The 18,475-nt window shown below is 39.0% G+C and overlaps 1 protein-coding gene across 4 annotated transcripts in view; it reads left to right on the plus strand.

The window, feature by feature from the left end:
- The window catches only part of EXOC6 (exocyst complex component 6), a 210,220-nt gene that overhangs the window by 162,325 nt on the left and 29,420 nt on the right, over positions 1-18,475 (plus strand). For all 4 annotated transcript variants that reach the window (XM_075841004.1, XM_075841006.1, XM_075841005.1 and 1 more), the window contains one exon: positions 4,254-4,327. In XM_075841004.1, coding sequence (XP_075697119.1) covers positions 4,254-4,327 — 74 coding nt within the window. The remainder of the gene's footprint in view (positions 1-4,253; positions 4,328-18,475) is intronic.

The following is an 18,475-nucleotide window of genomic DNA, read 5'->3' on the forward strand; positions in this document are numbered from 1 at the left end:
CTGAAACCCCCGGCCATAAGTTATTGGATGGTCTTATATTTGTATGTAGTCTTACAAAGGTGCCAATTTAAATGAACAGACGACCATTTAATACGTGGCTGTGATGAGTCCAGCAGAAAGTGAGCCACTACTTGCAGCTACTTTTTTTTTGGTTAATAGAGGGGGTTCTGAGCGGGGGACCCCGCTCTATGGTGTCCATATGCCCTAATAGGACATATTTACAGGGGTGTGTAACATACGTTTTTCATACACCTTATAGTCTAAAAGCTTGTGTGCATAATAAGAAATATTCTATAGTCCTCTATTTTATTTGCTAATAATATAGTCAAAAATAGCACTCTCTCCAGATCTTTAGGCGGCTCCAGCACAATACTATGTATTTATGGTGACTCGCAAAGTACAATGAATGAGTGCATTATACATTATAAGTCCATGCACGGCGAGAAAATATGACATTCCAAACTGGAAGCCATGATTTATGATGTGTTGTGATGGCATTCATAAGGGCAGGTGTGTAATGTGAAGAATAAATTAGGCATGGCCATCTGTATAGGAGAGATCACATGATTAGTCCCTCCCCAGGGAAGGATATAAGGCAGATAGGAGGCACTTTTATCTTTCTTGTGTCCTATAAAACTTGGTTCCTCCTCTGTTTACTACTGCTGTGTTTCTCTGCAGTGCTTTATTATTGCCAGCGAGGACTGATCTGACATCTCCGCATTATGGAGGTAGTGGTTGCCGTATGTCCATGTGCAATTGTTTTTTATTCATAAACTTGAAAGTGGTCCTAAGATATTTATTATTACAAGATGCTATCAGTGCGCAATTGTGTCGCAAATGTGTTGCATCATTTTGCTAACCCTATTGAGGTTTGTTTTGGGTGAAGATAGTGCCCTTCTTTTTGTAACTGGGCGATTAGGTTTTCTTGTATAATAATTGCAAAATAATATGCAACTCTGTACCTAAAGCCTCATGCAAGAACATGGATATCAGTCCTCTCTGTCTCCCCCTACAGCCGCCAGGCCCTGCGCTCACTCCGTTTTTGGGCAATTTAACATTATTTTAGAATCGGTAGTGTAAATCACAGTTATAGTGCGTGTTCTGGAGATTCCAGGTAGTATTGCCTGTTATTTTCTAGCCAACCATACTAGTAGTGACATGATAGAATCTGATATACACTAGGGAGCAGTGCATTTGTTATAATTTGCTCCGATTTGTATATTTTCTTATAGTACGGGTTACACTTTGTATTGTAACCACAAGAGTAAAGCAACTGAGGGTCCTATTGTCTCCATAGGACACATGCTAGGCTCTGTTCACACTACTGTCATTGCTTTCATTCTTAATGAAGCCAAAATGGGTATGACGGATCCATTTTCTAATGGATCCCAAAAAAACAGGATGAATCCCAATGACTTTTAATGGGATCCATGAGGTTTCTGGTTTTTTTAGCGTTTACTCCAATAGAGCAAGTACAAAAGGCAGCCAACAAGACCCTGGTAACAGGAACAATGTTCTCTAAACACCAGCCTATGTATAACGAACAATTATATAATGACTAAAAGTCACTAACAGGAGGGTTATACCGTATATACAAATATTACACAGTGAAACAATTCATATCATACTACAAGTAATAGCCAAGTAATAAAGTGGTAAGTGCAAACTATTGGTCAACGATATATCTCATATCCTCAAAAATGACAAATCTTATTTAAAAAAAAAAAAAGATTTTGTCAGAGTTACAAAGTAACAGAGGAAATATGGAGCACAGATGTATTTTTTTATCACTGCATTGGGGGTCCCGCAACCTGGTTGGTGTTTCACATCAGTTTCTCCCAAGGGTCGTGGGCAGTGATGTAAATGGGGTTCTTTAAATTGAAGGTGTCTTATAAGGATAGGGGGACACACACCTGTATCTTATATCGGAGAGCCCTGCTGTTGAATGATTTGATTTTATGGCCGACTCTATTTATATATTTATAAATATGATTTATATGTCTTTTTTGGTGTTATTTGTGAACAGCGCCTACTTACAATAGAGACCGACAATAGGTAGTAAGTTCGATGGAAATTAAAGTTATCTTCAAGGCATTAACAAAGTAGTGCTAAAGTCCACATTGACGGATGCTACAATTTGGGTAATCCAAGCATATTTAACTTCCCTTTAAGGTTTTTTTTCTAAAGACTTCAAGAACCTCCAATGAAAAATCACTCTCTCTCTCCAGATGTCTCTATGGTGACATCCACTTTAGATGTGGAGAATGGCATTCCAGGCCGGTGCTTAGAGGCTTACACTTGATGTGTGCATGTTAAGCTCATTCCCACCTCTAAGAGTCTCGTTTTTAATGGCTGTCTCACAAGAGGTGAACTATTTCATGGAGGAGACGCTATAACAAAAGCAGATGTTTAATATATGTTGACAGCTTTGGAATTAGTATCATTCAAAATCCTGCTGTAATCGTTCCCCTCGGGGCATCAATAAGCCCTCTCCATGATCATAGCATGTTGCATGTTTTGAACTTAAGTCAGAGAAGATCTTGAGAATATAATGTAATTGAGAGAAAAAAGCTGCATAACTGACATGTTAAGAATACAGATTTAGTGCTATGAGTAGTAATTTGTGTGATGGCAATTTTACAAGGGGCTCATAACAAATGAAGTTATAAAGAGTAGCATATAAAGTGCTTTTTATGAAATATTGTAAATAACAGTTGACAAATGATTGCCAATGATTTTATACCTTAAGGATTTACAACAATACCACCTTAAATCATCTCACCTTTGCGTCGTATACTTGACTTGTTCTGTTACAGACAGAGATGATTACAAGTTCTTGGCCTCATTCACATGAGTGAATTTGCCGCCAATATTGACTCTATAGTTAAGGTCCTGAATGTTTCGGCAGTATGGCAGTATTTTTTATTTTTGTCTTTATTCGTATTGTATTTTAACAATAGTGGTCAGCTGAGGCTGAAATAATATTTTGATCTTTATTTACATCCAGCCATGATTAAAGAGAGGGATATGACTCAAGGGATTATAGTTTTGGACTCCTACACCACTCACTTTAGAAAGATCCAAAAGATGCTAAAACTTCCACAACGTCCAAAAAATCCCACATTTTAGATCTTTATATCTATCGTAAGTAAATTTGTGACCGCATCCATGTGGTAAAAAAATCAAGTGTTTATTAGCACAGCCCCAAAAAATTGCATGCAACGTTTCGACTCACACAGGAGTCTTTGTCAAAAGTTGCACAGACTCCTGGAAGAGTTGAAACGTTGCCTGCAATTTTTGAAGGCTGTGTTAATAAACACTTTACGATGCATTAAAGGGGATTGTCCACTCAGGATGGATGCATAGATGGGGCCCCCTACTTAGGACCCCCTCTATAAGCTAAAGCACAGAGCCAGTGCAAAGAAGATTTTGTGCAACTATGTATTAATTGGTTGTCCATTGACTTCACTTGGTGCTGTGTACATTTTAGAAATTTAATCTCCAGGGTTTCGAGCAGCTGGATCCTTGGCGATCAGTTGATTGGAGTAGCTGCCTCACAAATGGTGGTGGTCCTCAGTTGACAACCTCCTTATAGCAACAAAAAAAAAACAGACACAATACAGACATGGATAAGGACACTAGTACAGGTAGAAAAATCTGTAATACTTGTCCATATTGAGGTCCCTAACCACTTTGCACAGAAATATCCCTGCAATAGTTGTTATGCCAGTATATCTTTTTGTTGGTCGTTTCACTGGTGATTGCCTAATGATCATCACCAACGTAGAAATTGATAACATTTATCATTATGATTAAGATTCTGTAGGCAGAATTAGCATTTTGGCTCCTCGTGTGCCAGACATGGTCCTTTCTCTATATATTTAGATAGCATATTCAATGCTACATTGACCCCACCAGAGGAAATGAGGCCCACCACTAATCTGTACAGAACATTTGCAGGTTTGCTTTTCTCTGCATTCTAAACTATGCCGTTATTATCATTGCACTCCGAGGACATATCATTATTAATACATTTTAATAGGTTATTTGTGAATCAGCTCCATAAGGTTTCTGCCTAGCAGCAAGTAAATGGCTTGAAACTGTCTTCAAATGGGGTTGTCTTCTGCTGGTCCAGCGGAGGAACGGTGGTGGGCTAGGCTAACCCTCTGGTGGCAACGAATATTATAAATGTATTATTAACGCCAGTTATCAATGTGATCTATTTACCATTTGTATTTTATTTGCTTTTTCAGTGTTTGCAAGTTCTGACCCTGTTCCCGGATTCCAGGAAGATACACTGCAGTTGGCATTCATCGACCTCCGACAAGTAAGATGTCTTTTTTATTTATCCATGTATTGTTCATTTATCTGTAAGTGTAATTGTATTAAAAATAATCCTATAGGATCCATCTCCAGTAACTGGACCTACTTTGTAGAACTCATTATAGCTTGGAAGAGAACCCTCTCTTGAGATAAAGCATTTCAAGGGACGCGGTTTACTCTAGGTAACCTTATATATATGGACACCATGTAACACTATCTAGTCTAATATCATCTGACATATAATATGTATTTCAATTATACTATATATATATATATATATTCCTGTACTTCATGCAACAAAAATATTTAAAAATGTAAGATTCAAAATCATTAAAATTGAAAGTGTGTGTTCACTATTGAGCACCATTTTGCAGGTTATATATAAATATAATCTCTATGAAAGATTCAGTAACTTTGTAAAAAGCATATTTAGGATCCATGTTGTACGGATCTCTGGGGAACATCTGAATTTAACATTGAGCAACATGGAGGTTTTTTACTCAAGGACTCCATGGAAAACAAATGTGATATGCAACACATACCGTATTATAGATAATATTCTCCCCTAAAGCATTGTGTCTAGTGGAAAATACTGTGGCACATGGAGGTGCATGGAAACACTATGTGAAACCACACTGACCGTAATATAGGTTCATACAGTGTTCATGCTTACCATATTGCAGTCTGCGTACCTCTCATATTGCAATCTGTGTCCATGAGGTCTTCGGCTCTGTTCACACTTTGTTTTTTAATTACATTTGGTGTTTATTCCTGGCGTATATCCCAAACGTATCCATAGAGTTCCATGCACCCAGAGTATGCCAAAAGTGTGTCCTTTTGGCATAAGCTGGAACGCTATGCGCCGGCATAACTTTCTTTTCTGTGTAGGAAAACCATCTGCTACGCTTTTCCATACAGAGGCATTCAGTAAAGAAAAGATACCGTGCAGTATACGTTTTTTGGTATTTTTTTACAATGGGAGCCTATTGGTGATACAATAGTCGCAACCTTCTGTCAGAAGTATATGTCGGAGAATACTATACAGACCTATACCTCCGACGGAAGAAAAAAAAAAGTGTGAACAGATCCAACCAGAGCTGTATTCATAACTCTGTTGGTTATTATTGGAAACAGTCGACAAGCTTGTAAACAGACACACCACTAACATCTTAGCTGAGCACCTATAATGCTGTGGAACAGTAGTTTTTGTACATCAGATTACTGCACAGTAGCTGTTGTAGGAACAAAATCAGAATTCAAATTAATAGACCAAACTTTTTGCAGACATTGAGCCAGTAAGGACTGCCGGGAGACTTCAGCTCTGAAGCCTGAAAAATTGTGAATGCAGTTCTGTGATAGAATAAATGCTGTAACTCAGAATCCGTGTTCAGCTCTTGTGCCCTATAAATACTTACTCTGATAAGAAATGGGAAGCACTTATTCCTGTAAATCATACTTTATTGTAACCTTCTGAGTAATAAATAATTGCTGGCTGCATATTGTTATGGTAGGTGATAAGTAGTTTTCACTGCTGCATACTCAGAGACTCGGCTGTATACAGGCAGCTGATTGGTGCTTCAGATATTGCTGGGATTTCCCATGTAAGACTGGCAGAGCTGCCTCATTCAGTGGTTGGACACAGAGCTGTTCACATGACTCGAGCGATCAACCCAGTGAAATACTCGAGCATAAAAGAGACTGGGTTCACATGCATGTAGTGGGGAGAGTGGAATTACTTTTACCAACTTAGGTACTGGTGTATGTTATTATTTGGTTGTCAATGTGTAGTTGGGGTATAGATTGAATTAGCGGTGGCAATCTTTGTTTTTGTTCTTTTTCTGGTATTTGTACTTTTTTACTATTTTTATACACCAATCAGCCATAATATTAAAACCTCTGATAGGTGAAGTGCATAACATTTATTATCTTGTTTATATGGTGCCTGTCAAGAGGTGGGATATACTGGACAGCGAGTGAACAATTGGTTATTGAAGTTAATTTGTTGGAAGCAGGACAAATGGGTAAGCGTAAGGATCTGAGTGACTTTGACAATGCCAAATTGTGATGGCTGGACTACTTGGTCAGAGCATTTGCAAAACTGCAGGTGTTAGTTAGTACCTACCAAAAGTGGTCTAAGAATGGACAACGGGTCTAACTGGCAACAGGGTCATGGATGCCCAATTCTCATTTGGTTGAATCCCACAGAACAGCTACTGTAGCAAAAATTGCTGAAAAAGTTACTGCTGACTATGATAAAAAGGTGTCAGAACACAAATTACACTGCAGCTTGCTGCATTTGGGGCTGCGTAGCCGCAGAATAGTTAGTGCCCATGATGACCCCTCTCCACTGCCAAAAGTGCCTACAATGGGCAAGTGAGCATCAGAATTGGGCCATACAGCAATGGAAGAAGGTGGCCTGGTCTGATGAATCAAGTTTTCTTTCACATCATGTGGATGGTCGGGTGCGAGTTTGTCAATTACATGGGGAAGAGATTGCAATAGGACGCACAATGGGAAAGGCAGGCTGGTGTAGGCAGTGTTATGTTCTGTGCAATGTAAATGGAAACTGAGTCCTGGCATTCATTTGGATGTTACTTTGACACTTATCGCTTACGTAAACATGGTTGCAGCCCTAGTACAACCCTTCTGAGCAACGGTATTTCCTAAAGGATAATTAACCCTGCCACACTGCAAAAATTGTTCAGGAATGGTTTGAGGAACTTGACAAAAGGTTGAAGGTGTTGACTTGGCCTCCAAAATTCCTCAAATCTCAATCTGATCGAGTTTCTGTGGGACGTGCTGGAAAAACCGGTCCGACCATTGGAGGCCACACTTTGCAACTTACAGGACTTAAAGGATCTGCTATTAACATCTTGGTGCCAGATACCACAGGACACCTTCAGAGGTCTTGTAAAGTACATGCCTCGATGGATCCAAGCTGTTTTGGCGTCACAAGGGGGATCTACTCAATATTAGACCGGTGGTTTTAATGTTTTGGCTGAATAGTGTATATATAATCTTTGTTTTTGAATTTTTTTATACACAATGGGAGAGATTTATCTAAATTTTTGCGCTAAATTTATCAAAATGGCGTATATGGCATGATGAATTTGACACAATTTGTAGACACATTAGACAGTTTCTTACTTACGCCACCTCATGGCTGGAATATTTTAGATCAATAATTTTCATTAAAAAAATTATTCACATTAATAGATTTGATGCATTTTACGACCCCTCTTCGTTACTCCCCATTTTCTAGACACTTTTAAAACTGTCGAGGAAGGTGAAAAGGGGAAAATGAATATGAGAATATGTATCGGGTTCAATTCAATAAACCATCTGTGAAAGAAACACACTAATATGTGAAGTATGGATGATGGTGGTAATGCTTTTCAGTGAATATAACCGTTACCAGAAATCTTTATTTTAGGGAGAGAAATTGACACCACATCTCAGAAAAAAACATAGCTTTGCAAATACTTAAGTTACATCGTTAAGAGCCTCTTGGGCTTGACTGGGTCTGGTGTCAGGGTTAGTGAAATTATTTTTCTCCCCTGAGCCTTGCAGTCCGAAATAAAAAACTAGATTTAGAAGAAAAAATCTTGCGGAAAGGTTACAGTTTCCAAAATGGATTATGAAGTAAGAACGGTGTACAAGTAAAACCAGTGCTTACACCTTTCCATTAGACATCTCCTCTATATACATACCTGGATGTTCCCACTGGGCTTGTTCCAGGTGTTGATCCATTTTCTCCTATGACTTTACTTTTTCTATCCAACACTGGGGAATTATACATTGATAAATCCCACACCTAAGGTACTATTACACGACATGAGCCGTGCAAATGAGCGCCAATCAACGAGACAGCTCGTTGATCGGCACTGATTTGCTCCTATTACATGGCGCAATGATAGCTATGTATAGGGATGAGCGCTCGTTACTACGATCGCTCGTCCTTACGCATTTTCATCATGTCGGGAGCGCATCTCCCTGATTACACAGGGAGATGTGCTGCCGACAACGAGGTTTTTTAATTCTTCATAAAAGAGCCGATGAACGATTATTGCTGGTATGACACAGGGCAATGATCGGGAATGAGCATTCTTATGAACGCTCGTTTGCCTGATCATTGGCCCATGTAATAGGGCCGCCTTTAAGCAGCACAATGTTTTCCAATAAACAATCTTTATCACCTATCCACAGGAAGGTGCAAGTTCAGAACTTAAAAATTCTACCAAATGGAAACCCCCTATTGAAAGTTGCAGAATTTTGAATTATACAATGATTACCTTTAAGTACATACGACTGGAAGATCCCTTCAACAGGTTATCATGATTGCAGGCTTGGCTCTTTCCATAACTCTCATAGAATTAAATGGTGAGAGCTGTATCTATCCATTAATTTTCCGCCTAGATGTGGTGGCCTCAGGCCGCTGCACCTGGTAAAATGGGATATGTGCGTGTCTTAGAGCTAAGACCTGCATTTATCAGACATTTATGGCATATCCTGTGGATATTCCATAAATGTTTGCGTTGGGAATACCCCTTTAATGCTACTTGGACATAGGAGTTGATGAATTTTGGAAAACCTGATATCTCTGTGCCAGTAGATTAATATAGGGTAACTACAGGTTCAGGGGGTGTATAGACTGAGTAGTTTCATTGTTAGTATTGCTTAACTGTTTTTGTACTGATTTCTTTCATTATTTCATGTTATTTTCTCCATTCACATACATAGTTCATTTAAAAATTCTGCAGATCGTGCTTGAAAATAGAGAGCGGTTTAGCTGCACTCTGCCATTACATGTGTGACCTAAGGACTGTGGTAAGAGCCTGTTCACACACTAGCTAATTATTTTCACATTTCCAAGCGATGATAATTAGTCAATTTAAATGCAGAAAAAGGTCAATGATAAACAATAAAAAATAGTTGATTTTGATTGATTGTGCCACGGATAATGATGATTTTACGACAATTAATCGTAACTGGTAGCAAAATTTCCAATAGGCATTGCTACGTAGCTCACAGCTCTGGCGAGAGCCAGCGGTAAGCGACAGTGGTGCTCCTTCCTCGGCCAGGAGAATATGTCCATCAGATTCTCACCAACGACATATCAAACTACTGATCATATGTTGGTGGTTTGAAAAGTCGTGGTGTGTAAAGGAGTATTCCGGTTTCAGCAAATAAAGGTTATTCATTGTACAGTATAACGAAAAATTCTACAACTTTCCAATATACTTTTTGTATCAATTCCTCATAGTTTTCTTGATGTCTGCTTACAGTCACTCAATGGCAACCTCCATTGTTAACTTCCAGTGGGTAACAATGTGTCTTGGTCATGTGATGATCACACAGGTGCACGGCTCGTTACAAGATAGATCTCTGAGAGCTGTAACTGCAACGAGCCCTGCACCTGTGTTTGCATCACATGACCAGGACAGATACAATAAACATCCTTTATTTTATAAAATCAGAATACCCCATTAACTGACATCTAAAGTTCCACAATGCACTGCGTTATATCTAACTGTGGAATGTTCCCAAAGGTCCGCTCCATAGAAATGTGGAATGTACTGTTATTGTTAGGATCACTGTGGATGTTACATTGAGAAGATCTACATATCATTCGCTTTCTGTTTGTTTTCGTGCGATGCGCTCACAGTAATACGCTGAATGACAGCTTTTTTTTTTTTTTTTTCAAGTGTTTTTTGGAAAGTAACTGAGCCTTTTCCTTTTGTAAAATTCCTTGAATAGGTCAAGCTTCTGTTTTTTTTTGGAGGTTTACAATGTGATACTCTTGCATGGTTCTAGCATATGAAAGATAAGGAAGTTGGTCCAGTAGCTGAGGATTTACCTGCCCACCCGGACAGCGCCCCCGGGTCAAGCCCCTGATGTGTCCTGCCTTGCTCAGAGGAGCTGATGACAGGGAGAGTCTGATACCAATGAGCGTCTGAGCATCTAGGCTGCAGAGCAGGAGGTTTGGGACTTTAGCAGACACCACAGCTCAACATCAGATCAGCAGGATTGCCCTTTATTTTCTAAAGAATACTTGACCTGTAAATGAAACAGTTTGATCTCCCTGCCACACAAGCTAGTTAATGGAAGCCAGTTATCTCAACAACCCATACACTGGTACTAGTAACATAGTCTGAGGGATATGATCCATAATTTGTTGTTTTTTTTTAATTTTGAAATTTTATATCTTGAGAAATTAAGTTTCCTTGGCGGCAGTGCAAACACTTTACATTACCTCGCATCCTACCAACCAATCACACTGTAAAATGTATTCACTTGTATACACTTTTTATCCATTTGTATACTCATCAGTGCAGTTATTTTGCTATATCATTGCTCCGCTGCTGTTTACTTGTGTAAAAAGGGTTCCTGCGGGCACTGTGGCCATGAGGGGAAAGTTAGAGAGTCCGCTAAATCATGTAATTTGGCATGATATAAAATGTTTATCAGAACTAATGTTACAAGTTTAGGAAAATAAATAGATAGATGATATTAGATAAATAGATATTAGATAGATAGAAAACTATTAGATAGATATTACATAAATGGATATTAGATGGATAATTGATAGATATTAAATAGCTGATAGATATTAGATAGATAGATAGATACGAGATAGATAGATACGAGATAGATAGATACGAGATAGATAGATAGATACGAGATAGATAGATACGAGATAGATACGAGATAGATAGATACGAGATAGATAGATACGAGATAGATAGATACGAGATAGATAGATACGAGATAGATAGATACGAGATAGATAGATACGAGATAGATAGATACGAGATAGATAGATACGAGATAGATAGATACGAGATAGATAGATAGATAGATATTAGATCGATAAATGGATATTAGATAATTGATAGATAGATAGATATATGATAGATGGATAGATATTACATAGATAGATAAATATTAGATAGATAATTAATTGATATTGAATAGATAATTGATAGTTATTCGATAGATAGATAAATATTAGATAGATAATTAAAAGATATTAGATAGAAAGAAAGAAAGATAATAGATAGATAAAAAGATATTAGATATATACACTACCGTTCAAAAGTTTAGGGTCACTTAGAAATTTCCTTATTTTTGAAAGAAAAGCACAGTTTTTTTTCAATGAAGATAACATTAAATTAATCAGAAATACACTCTATACATTGTTAATGTGCTAAATGACTATTCTAGCTGCAAACGTCTGGTTTTTAATGCAATATCTAGATAGGTGTATAGAGGCCCATTTCCAGCAACCATCACTCCAGTGTTCTAATGGTACATTGTGTTTGCTAACTGTGTTAGAAGGCTAATGGATGATTAGAAAACACTTGAAAACCCTTGTGCAATTATGTTAGCACCGCTGTAAACAGTTTTGCTGTTTAGAGGAGCTATAAAACTGACCTTCCTTTGAGAAGTGGGAGGCCCCGCTGAGCAACAAGACAAGTACATTAGAGTCTAGAAATAGACGCCTCACAGGTCCTCAACTGGCAGCTTCATTAAATAGTACCCGCAAAACGCCAGTGTCAACGTCTACAGTGAAGAGGCGACTCCGGGATGCTGGCCTTCAGGGCAGAGTGGCAAAGAAAAAGCCATATCTGAGACTGGCTAATAAAAGGAAAAGATTAATATGGGCAAAAGCACACAGACATTGGACAGAGGAAGATTGGAAAAAAGTGTTATGGACAGACGAATCGAAGTTTGAGGTGTTTGGATCACACAGAAGAACATTTGTGAGACGCAGAACAACTGAAAAGATGCTGGAAGAGTGCCTGACACCATCTGTCAAGCATGGTAGAGGTAATGTGATGGTCTGGGGTTGCTTTGGTGCTGGTAAAGTGGGAGATTTGTACACGGTAAAAGGAATTTTGAATAAGGAAGGCTATCACTCCATTTTGCAACGCCATGCCATACCCTGTGGACAGCGCTTGATTGGAGCCAATTTCATCCTACAACAGGACAATGACCCAAAACACACCTCCAAATTATGCAAGAACTATTTAGGGAAGAAGCAGGCCTCTGGTATACTATCTGTAACGGAGTGGCCAGCGCAGTCACCAGATCTCAACCCCATAGAGCTGGTGTGGGAGAAGCTTGACCGTATGGTACGCAACAAGTGCCCATCAAGCCAATCCAACTTGTGGGAGGGGCTTCTGGCAGCATGGGGTGAAATTTCTCCCGATTACCTCAGCAAATTAACAGCTAGAATGCCAAAGGTCTGCAATGCTGTAATTGCTGCAAATGGAGCATTCCAAGACGAAAGCAAAGTTTGAAGGAGAAAATTATTATTTCAAATAAAAATCATTATTTCTAACCTTGTCGATGTCTTGACTATATTTTCTAGTCATTTTGCAACTCATTTGATAAATATAAGTGTGAGTTTTCATGGAAAACACAAAATTGTCTGGGTGACCCCAAACTTTTGAACGGTAGTATAGGTGATATTAGATAAATAGATCGATAGAAAGCTATTAGATAGATATTACATAGATAAATATTCGATAGATAATTGATAGATATTAGATAATTGATAGATTTTAGATAGATATAAATATTAGATATTGGATAGATATTGGATAAATAATTGATAGATATTAGATGATCGATAGATAGATATTTGAAATATATTAAATAGAGAAGACAGATATTCGATACATAGATACTGTAGATTGATAGATCACATATTAGAATTTCTTTAAGGAAAGTATATTGCTATGAAAACAAGACTATTCTTTCAGTATTATATTACTATATGTTTGCCAAGAGTCATCACATTACAAGGTTATCTCTTCCAGGAAATAATTGCCAGTAAAGCCTTATGATCTCTCCATACAATGTCTTGTCACCTCCAGAAATTAAATGTTGCTGAATAGAATTCTGATATTCTGTCCAACCATTCTTTTTTTATGTTGATTCCCTAAATAAAGCACCTGAAAAAAATTCCATCTCCTGAACGGAGCTTTTCAATGTATCTGAGGAGCTGAGCTGAGATAATAAGCTACGGAAATACTTTTTTCTTATTTATCAAAGCACAGACTATCTGAAAGTGTTTTCTTTTGCTCTAATCTGTACATTTGGGAATAATCCCTACCATTTCAGGCTTCCAGATGCTGCACTCGGAAAATGAGTATTTGTTCTGAGGAGCCTTTCACATCTTCTGGTGTTAAGGTCAATGTACGAACCTTAACACATTTCAGAAGTTGTAATTGATCTCAGGAGATGCATTGAGCTCCAAGGAATGTGTGCTGGTCACTGCTCCACTTGGATTCCCTTCCCAATTAGTGATATTTCTTCACACCTTCTTGGAAAAACCAAGAAATTTTAGTAACCTACAGATTTTTTTTTTGCCCTGATCCTGATCTGACTTAATAGTTGAGATTTTGCAATCTTTACAATCCTTATGAATATCTGCACCTTATCGGTAAGTATTGCAGATGTATGAAATATCTTAAAACAGTACTTGCTGAGGTCACTTTCACTGTCTCTGATTTGGACACTTATCCAGTTTTTAAGGTGCGTTTGAATACAGCTGGTCAAGGACAACATCTGCTGCATGGCACTTACTCATGCGCTCCAAGTGTACCGATTTTGACAGTGAAGCACCAAATTTTTATAAACTAGACGACCACAAATCCCGCATTTTTCTTAAATTCAGCCAAAAAGATCAGCGGAATTGGAAGGAATCCAAGAAATCGGCAGCAACTTATTGGTTGTGGTATGTTTCCCCTGAAAATGTCACTGTAAATCACATTGGCACCGATATCTGTTAAAGTATAGCTAAATGTTTGACAAACTTATGACAAGTCATAGTGACATGTCAGAAGTTTGGATTGATGGGGGTCCGAGCACTGAGACCCCCACCAATCGCTAGAACTAAGCAGCTGAAGCGCTCGTGTGAGCGCTCAGCCGCTTCGTGTCTGTTCGGCTTTTTCCGGAAAGCCGATGTATTGGAGTACGGGCTCATAGACTTTCTATTGAGTCCGTACACTGATACATTTATTTCCGGAAAAAGCCGAACAGACACGAAGCGGCTGAGCGCTCACACAAGCGCTTCAGCTGCTTCGTTCTAGCGATGGTTGGGGGTCTCAGTGCTCGGACCCCCACCAATACAAACTTCTGACATGTCAAGGGTTCTGAGGGACATCTGTGGCTGGATTTATGGGCATCTGTCCCTGGAATGTGGGGGGATCTGTGGCTTACACTCAGGGGGCATCTCTGTCAGTCACTCTTGGGTTTGTCTGTGGCAGGCACTCAGGGAGTACATGTGACAGGCAGAATGTTGGGTATCTGTGGTTAGTCTATGCGGGCATCTGTCCCGGAATGGGGGCATCTGTGATTGGTATAATACACAGCATCTATGGCAAGCACTTTGTGACTTGAATTTTTGGCATTTTTAGCAGTCACTCTGTGGAAGCTACTGGGGGGCACATCAAATACATTTGAAACATTAAAAGTCATCACTAAAGTTTGTCACTGTGCACCCCATGACGTACTGATCAGATATTTACTGTGCACACAACATTGTTTTTACATTTCTGTTTTTTCCAAGGCTGTGTTTTACCACTGTTCCACTTTCAAATGTTTGAGGATATGCTTACTACAATATTGTTACTCTTGATCCATAAAAAACTTCCTATTATTTTAGCAAAATTACTTAGCACTAGCGTTCAGTGGTATAATCCATTTCAGTGATTGCCAACCGTGCTTTGCCCTCTCCTACACAAAGCTTCTTTGAGTTACGAATGGGAGTAGGGGTTCCCCAGGAGTAAAAACATTTTCCATGGGTTCCCCAAAGGTGATTTGGTTGGGATTCACTGAATTAAAGTATCAACACAAATATAGATACCATAATGCAATGTTACAGAGCCAAAATGGCAAACCGGCAGATATTGGATATACCCAATTGTGATATCACAGCAGTATACCTGGGAGAAACACTTTGTGATGTCACAGTAGCGCATCTGACTGAAACCCACTTGTGAAGTCAAAGCATCATACCAGACTAAAACCCACATTTGATGTCACAGCAGCTTACCTGACTGAAACCCACATGTTATGTCACAGGAGCGTACCTAAGTGAAACCCACTTGTGATATCATAGCAGATTACCTGACTGAAACCCACTTGTGATGTCACAACAGTGTACCTGAGTGAAACCCACTTGTAATGTGACAGCAGCATACCTGACTGAAACCCACATATGATGTCACAGAAGCGTACCTAAGTCAAACCCACTTGTGATGTCATATTTATTACCTGACCGAAACCCACTTGTGATGTCATATTGATTACCTGACTGAAACCCACTTGTGATGTCACAGCAGCGTCCCTGACTGAAACCCATGAGGCCAGATTGGAGAATTATCTTGTCATACAAACAATGGGATCACCATGTGTGGACGGCATTAGCCTTATGGAAAACCACCTCACTCCGCAGCCACTGTTTTGAAGAGTGAGGTATAGGTGTAAATCCCTAAAGAAAAATAGCTTTCTTTGTTTATTCTACATGAGAGCTTGACAGAGGAGATCAGATTTCCACATTGAGCAGACAGCTTAATGATTTCCTGCTGGACAGTTTTTTGACGTGTAGGGTTTGAAGGGATTGGAACATGTAACAGTTTCTTTGATATGAAGAGTATAATGTTCGAAACTTGTCCAGCAGTTGTCACTTCACAAGTAGTGAGCACTCAACTTCAAGGCGTCCTGTCTGGTCGTGGCTTGGCGTGATCATCTCTTCAGGGCAGGTTTGTAACATCTGGACATTTTTCAATGATTCAGATACTTTTTCAGGAAGACGATTGTGTTTTCTTTTTTTAGAAATATTGTCACATGACATCCCAAACGGTCTTACGGCAGATAGCTTTGATGTTTTGTTTATGCGTCATTCACTTGAAACATAAGGTAACATTTAGCAATGATGTAGCTGCATCGAGTTTAATATATGATTCAATAAAATATAAGTGCTCATTTAGGCTATGTTCAGACCACGTTTGTTATGTACACTACCGTTCAAAAGTTTAGGGTCACTTAGAAATTTCCTTATTTTTGAAAGAAGAGCACAGTTTTTTTCAATGAAGATAACATTAAATTAATCAGAAATACACTCTATACATTGTTAATGTGCTAAATGACTATTCTAGCTGCAAACATCTGGTTTTTAATGCAATATCTGCATAGGTGTATAGAGGCCCATTTTCAGCAACCATCACTCCCGTGTTCTAATGGTACATTGTGTTTGCTAACTGTGTTAGAAGGCTAATGGATGATTAGAAAACACTTGAAAACCCTTGTGCAATTATGTTTGCACCGCTGTAAACAGTTTTGAGGAGCTATAAAACTGACCTTCCTTTGAGCTAGTTGAGAATCTGGAGCATTACATTTGTGGGTTCGATGAAAAAGAGAGCTTTCATGTGAAACTCGACAGTCTATTCTTGTTCTTAGAAATGAAGGCTATTCCATGCGAGAAATTGCCAAGAAACGGAAGATTTCCTACAACGGTGTGTACTACTCCCTTCAGAGGGCAGCACAAACAGGCTCTAACCAGAGTAGAAAGAGAAGTGGGAGGCCCCACTGCACAACTGAGCAACTAGACAAGTACATTAGAGTCTCTAGTTTGAGAAATAGACGCCTCACAGGTCCTCAACTGGCAGCTTCATTAAATAGTACCCGCAAAACTTCAGTGTCAACGTCTACAGTGAAGAGGCGACTCTGGGATGCTGGCCTTCAGGGCAGAATGGCAAAGAAAAAGCCTTATCTGAGACTTGCGAATAAAAGGAAAAGATTAATATGGGCAAAAGCACACAGACATTGGACAGAGGAAGATTGGAAAAAAGTGTTATGGACAGACTAATCGAAGTTTGAGGTGTTTGGATCACACAGAAGAACATTTGTGAGACGCAGAACAACTGAAACGATGCTGGAAGAGTGCCTGACGCCATCTGTCAAGCATGGTGGAGGCAATGTGATGGTCTGGGGTTGCTTTGGTGCTGGTAAAGTGGGAGATTTGTACAAGGTAAAAAGGATTTTGAATAAGGAAGGCTATCACTCCATTTTACAACGCCATGCCATACCCTGTGGACAGCACTTGATTGGAGCCAATTTCATCCTACAACAGGACAATGACCCAAAGCACACCTCCAAATTATGCAAGAACTATTTAGGGAAGAAGCAGGCAGCTGGTATTCTATCTGTAATGGAGTGGCCAGCGCAGTCACCAGATCTCAACCCCATAGAGCTGTTGTGGGAGCAGCTTGACCGCATGGTACGCAAGAAGTGCCCATCAAGCCAATCCAACTTGTGGGAGGGCCTTCTGGAAGCATGGGGTGAAATTTCTCACGATTACCTCAGCAAATTAACAGCTATAATGCCAAAGGTCTGCAATGCTGTAATTGCTGCAAATGGAGCATTCTTTGCCGAAAGCAAAGTTTGAAGGAGAAAATTATTATTTCAAATAAAAATCATTATTTCTAACCTTGTCAATGTCTTGACTATATTTTCTAGTCATTTTGCAACTCATTTGATAAATATAAGTGTGAGTTTTCATGGAAAACACAAAATTGTCTGGGTGACCCCAAACTTTTGAATGGTAGTGTACATTCACCGTATATGCCTCGAAATTCTCCTGATGTTTATGTCAAATGTGTCCATAGCCTATATTGGGCCTATCGTATACCAAGGAGTGTCCTTTTGGCATACGTTTGGGTAATGTGCGTTGGAATACTTTTTATTTTACGGTTTACTGTTTCATATGTTGGAGCTATATTTTCAGCGTAAAAACCAAACGTACACTACAAACAGCGTTCATAGAGCCTTAAGTTGAAGGAAAGCTATGGAATCAGACAGACTTTTATTAGCAACTTGTCGCATACAATCACAGCTATGTTTACTGGTTTCAGTGGATCAGTACATTTTTAGTATGCGTTAGTTTAACGGCTAAAACTTTTTTTATTTGTTGGGCTAGCAACGTGATTTTTACGTTTTTTTCGTGAAGAATGCAGGTTTCTTTTTTCAGCATTTTTATACACCTAATTTGGGCTCTTTTTTTTTTTATATAACTTTTAGGCTTATAGTGTGTGGTCTCGCGATTGGTGAGGCTCGAAATCCTAAAAAAATATGCTTTTTT

This window comes from Rhinoderma darwinii, chromosome 11, assembly GCF_050947455.1.
Source record: "Rhinoderma darwinii isolate aRhiDar2 chromosome 11, aRhiDar2.hap1, whole genome shotgun sequence".
NCBI classification, from domain to species: Eukaryota; Metazoa; Chordata; class Amphibia; order Anura; family Rhinodermatidae; genus Rhinoderma; species Rhinoderma darwinii.